General features: G+C 34.0%; 1 protein-coding gene across 1 annotated transcript; it reads right to left on the bottom strand.

Annotated features, from left to right (window-relative positions):
- Positions 1-528: 528 nt before the first annotated feature.
- LOC112679773 lies at positions 529-1,897 on the bottom strand. Its single transcript, XM_025549688.1, has 2 exons — positions 1,658-1,897; positions 529-1,379 (listed from the first exon to the last, which is right to left on the bottom strand). The coding sequence occupies exons 1-2, from the start codon at positions 1,784-1,786 to the stop codon at positions 822-824; spliced, it is 687 nt and encodes a 228-aa protein (XP_025405473.1). The 5' UTR covers positions 1,787-1,897; the 3' UTR covers positions 529-821.
- Between the last annotated feature and the right edge of the window lie 2,427 nt (positions 1,898-4,324).

The raw sequence follows: 4,324 nt of genomic DNA, 5'->3' as shown, positions 1-4,324 counted from the left end.
TTTTTTGTGTGCATCTGAAGTTATGTAACTGGAATTGTGTAGCCGGTATGTAATTCTGCCACAGCCGTTACACAATTATCCACATAGCAAGGAGCTTTGTGTTTTGGTTTGAAATTCAAATATTTTTAACTTCTGCACTAATTATATGCTATCTTACACAAAAAAATACCTTTCAAAAATATAATTCAATGCTATCATAACAGCATTTTTGTTTAAAAATTCGCTAAAAAAATGCTCATAAAATTATTTTTAACGTTGAAAAATTATTTTTTTTTCATTATATAAATTCTTATTCTCATTATATTAGTCTATTAGTCTTTTATTATATTCTTTTTATCATGCAAATGATTTCTAAAAAACGAATATTTGTACAATATATACATATAGGTTTTATTATAATTTTACATTGCGTGTCATATGAATTTAATATATGTACATGTATATATGAATTTTCATTAAGTTGTTATAAAATTTTATCTATTTACATATAAAAATAATTGAAAAACATGAAATTATATATATAAAGAAACCGTCTTATATATTTACAAAAATACAAAATAAAAGTTACAATACTATCGACCATATCAGTTTATGGACCGTAGGCGAATTGGTTCAAAAACTGTTCGGAAACACTACTGAACTGCCGCACCGGGCTTGAACCATTGATAACATAACACGACCGGACGAGGAGCAACGAAGTGACTAACTTAGGTTAGCAGTCGGCGGGCGGCTCAGTTCCGGTTCCGTGTCGCGCGAAAGCTCTTCTGTCAGCAGCCGACTCGTTTCTGTGTCACATGGCGCCTCCTCGATCAACAGTCAGCTCAGTTCCGGCGGTTCCGCTGTCGGCGGGCGGCTCGGTTCCGGTTCCGTTTCGATCCTTGGCTCGGTCCCGGTTTCGTGTCCCGTTGTGGCTGTGGCTCTGCTGTCGGCGGAGAGCTCGGTCCCGGCTCCGCGGAGGGTTTACCGGATACTCGGTGCTTCGCCCACCAAGCTTTCGAATCCTTGACTCCCATGTTGTAGCCGCGCATATACATTTTCTTGTACAACGGAGTCTCTTTGAGTTTTTCGACCGTCATTTCTCCCAAAATCATTGTGTCCGGCTCGATCGGTAAGTCAAAGTGCGGCCGTTCTTTGGGGCCGTAAACGTCTCTGTAGAGCAACATCCACCTGTCCCGCAGTTCAGCCGCTGTCAACTCCTCGGCGAGCCCTTCCATCAAGATGTCGGACGGCCGGGGTGGATTGGGTTTCTCGCGTTTGAAGTGACCGAGGAGTTTTTCAAGAGCTTCCAAACTCCTCGGAGGAAACGGCGGTCTCTTACGTCGTGCCACGTAGTCGTCGTCCATTTTCAGGGCTTCCGGATCCGGAGTAATTTTCGACACCTGCGTCGAAAAAAAAAATAAATAAAATTAAATCAATTGTTTGAACTGTTGAAACCGATAGAGTACTCGTATTTTACGTGATAATATAATATAAATAGTTGATAACTTGTACTGTATTTTTAAGTATAGTATATGGTCACGGAAATCGACACCGACGATTAAATTAAGTTTAGAACAATCGTCTGCAGCCCACATAAGGGCCTCAGGGTTTATCGGAATAAAAATGACAGTTAAAAATCCATTTAAGTAAAATTTGTGTGAAAACGTAACCCACTTACGATTGAAAGAGGATCCGTTTCTACATCAAAATATTCGCACGTATGCTTTGTCAGCGAAGCGTATTGTAGCGCACCGTACGCTCCGTAGTCACCCACATCGACGGTCGAAGACTGTGCCTGTGCGTCCATTTCGCTGTGAAAACTGCTCAACCGTGTTTGAAAGCGTGAACAACAATAACAGACCAACGCTGGTGACTGCTGCGTGAGACTGACGCGCGCTTGGTCCCCATGGTTTCTACTGTTGTCTTGCGCTTCATGCGTGCGTGCGTGCGTGCGCTTTACTCTGTACTCCTCGGTCACGAGTCGCGCGGTCTCGCGTTAATTGTTGGCATCATTCTCGTTAACGATAACGATTCGTGTCTTTCCGAAACGTTCCGACCGTATTCGACAGTATTCAACGCGGTATTTTACGACCGAAATATTGGCCTTGGCTACTACGGGTATGTAATAATTATGTTTGTAGATGTGTATTGTATATAATTGATAAAAGTAATTATGAGCAAAACTAAATGTCCCATCTCCAAAAACGTTTTCAGATTCACAAAGATGTTTTAAGTTTTCAGAACATGTAAACAAAATAATTTATTTTTCTCGATTGACGAAACCAAAATTGTTCATTTTTAGTTTTAATATCGACTGGAGTTTCAAACAGTTGATCAAATGCTTCATTAGTAGTTGTTGGAATTTTGGAAAATATTTTTTACGAATTCTATAAGCCGAATCTCTCAATAATTTAATGTCATTATGAACTATTACCTCCTTAAAAACGAGATTAGTGTCTTGAATTTCCTTACGTATAATCTTATTTGGTTTTGCATGTAAGTCTTCTTCGGTTATCCTTTTGATAGCAGTTCTAACACACTGAACAGCTAAATTATGATCAGTAGTTGGTTCGTGATTATGTATATTATTATTTGAAAAAGATAGTATTTTATCGATTTTAAAATTCACTAAAACGCTCTCAGTATATTTTCTGTTAGTACACCGAAAACGAAAAGACCCAAGACCCGTTTTTAAAGTGGTTAGATTCAATAAAAATATAATTTTCAATTGAAATGCATCGTTTATTTCTTTTTGTATTAAAAATATAATCAATTTTAAGACCCATAATATTCCATAATATTTATTAACTTAACAAACTCACTAACACTACAGTACAACTTCAGGTTTTCAATGTTCAAGCAAACTGATATTTGAAAATATGATCCTACCTATACTAGTCGCCGACCCCTGCAATAAGACTGTACCATAATTAGGTTGATATAAAATTCCCTTTATAATAATATTTTTATCTTAATCCTTATAATTTTATCTTTTACATTTTCTCGCTCAAACACATTATAAGAAACTCGCCCAAACGCATTACTTATTTATTATATAAAATATTAATGCTTGTAAATAAAATATCTTTATATGAAAAAATATAAAATTTTACTCGTATATTTTAAATGTGAAACCAATGTTCAAAATAACTGATAAAAGTTTTCGTGAAACGAACGTCAAGTCCCGATGCCGACAAACCATGAAATTACCAATTTAATAATTTAATAATAATTAAAAGAAAATATTTTATTATTTAGGTTATTTTACAAAAAATGTGTTAAGTAAAAAGTAAATAATTTTTTTTATATGACAGAGATTTAGACTTGAACTCTCGAGATTTGTATGCATATGTGTGAATGTATATGAGGTTTTTTATTTGGGGGAAGTAACAGCTGTCCCATTTTTTTATTTTCTTAATATGGTCACCCTAATTTATACGCACAATAATATTATATTGAATATGATAGGAATTATGTACTTCTTCCTATACGTTGAACTATGTATACTTTAATTTTAAGTATATTTTTTCTGCTTTTGCATACACAGATATTTGATTTTTGGAATGGATGTGATTAAAATCCGAACAAAAAAGTATTATTTTTCAAAGTGTACATGGGCAAGTGTTGTTGGAAATACGATCTCTCCTCGAACTTTATGGGTCAATAAATAATCTTTTATATAAAAACACTCATTCGTAGAAACTGACGAAGGTGGAAATAATTGTTTGCAGCAGCAGGTGTATACTTCTGTAATGTTTTATATAATATAATAATATTTTATGCAGTTTCAACACATGCATAACATGCAAAAGAAATATATCCGTACAATTTTGATTTCTATAGATTTTTTTCTGTGTCACTTGTATCGTAAGCAATATAGATTACTATACCTATTACCATAACCGGAAACAAACCTTTGATGAAAATATCGAAGGCTTATCGTCAACTTTTATTACTTTATTAGCAAAGAAATTAATTTATAAACAGATAAATTTCGGTATTAGTCCACGTTAGCGGCAATAATAGTGATGTGTTATGTAACATATATTCATGGCATTTTATTCAAGGAAAAAACAAAACGGTTCAACCCACTATTAAAATAGTAGATTTAACAGTATTTTATAATCGCTATAGGGATATCTATAATAATGTTTTAGTTAATTTATTATAGTCATTGTTACAAGAAAACAAAGTAATTTTTACTATAATTTTATAGTTTATTGTATATTTTAATTAAGTTGTTCAAACAGTATTTATAGTAGTACGCAATGAAATTTATAATATTTAGAACTGAATTAAGTTCATATAACTGCAGCAGAAATTTAATTTACTACGATTAACAGTT

This window comes from Sipha flava, unplaced genomic scaffold, assembly GCF_003268045.1.
Source record: "Sipha flava isolate LNK unplaced genomic scaffold, YSA_version1 16824_pilon_pilon, whole genome shotgun sequence".
NCBI lineage: Eukaryota > Metazoa > Arthropoda > Insecta > Hemiptera > Aphididae > Sipha > Sipha flava.
The sequence above is the reverse complement of the archived record's forward strand: the minus strand, read 5'-3'. Positions and strand labels throughout refer to the sequence as shown.

Bases quoted from the DNA above. Each gene is read 5' to 3' on its own strand.
- LOC112679773 (XM_025549688.1), bottom strand. From the start codon at position 1,786: ATGGACGCACAGGCACAGTCTTCGACCGTCGATGTGGGTGACTACGGA. The intron at 1,380-1,657 runs GTAAGTGGGTTA...TTTTCGACGCAG, and splicing joins AAACGGATCCTCTTTCAATC to GTGTCGAAAATTACTCCGGA.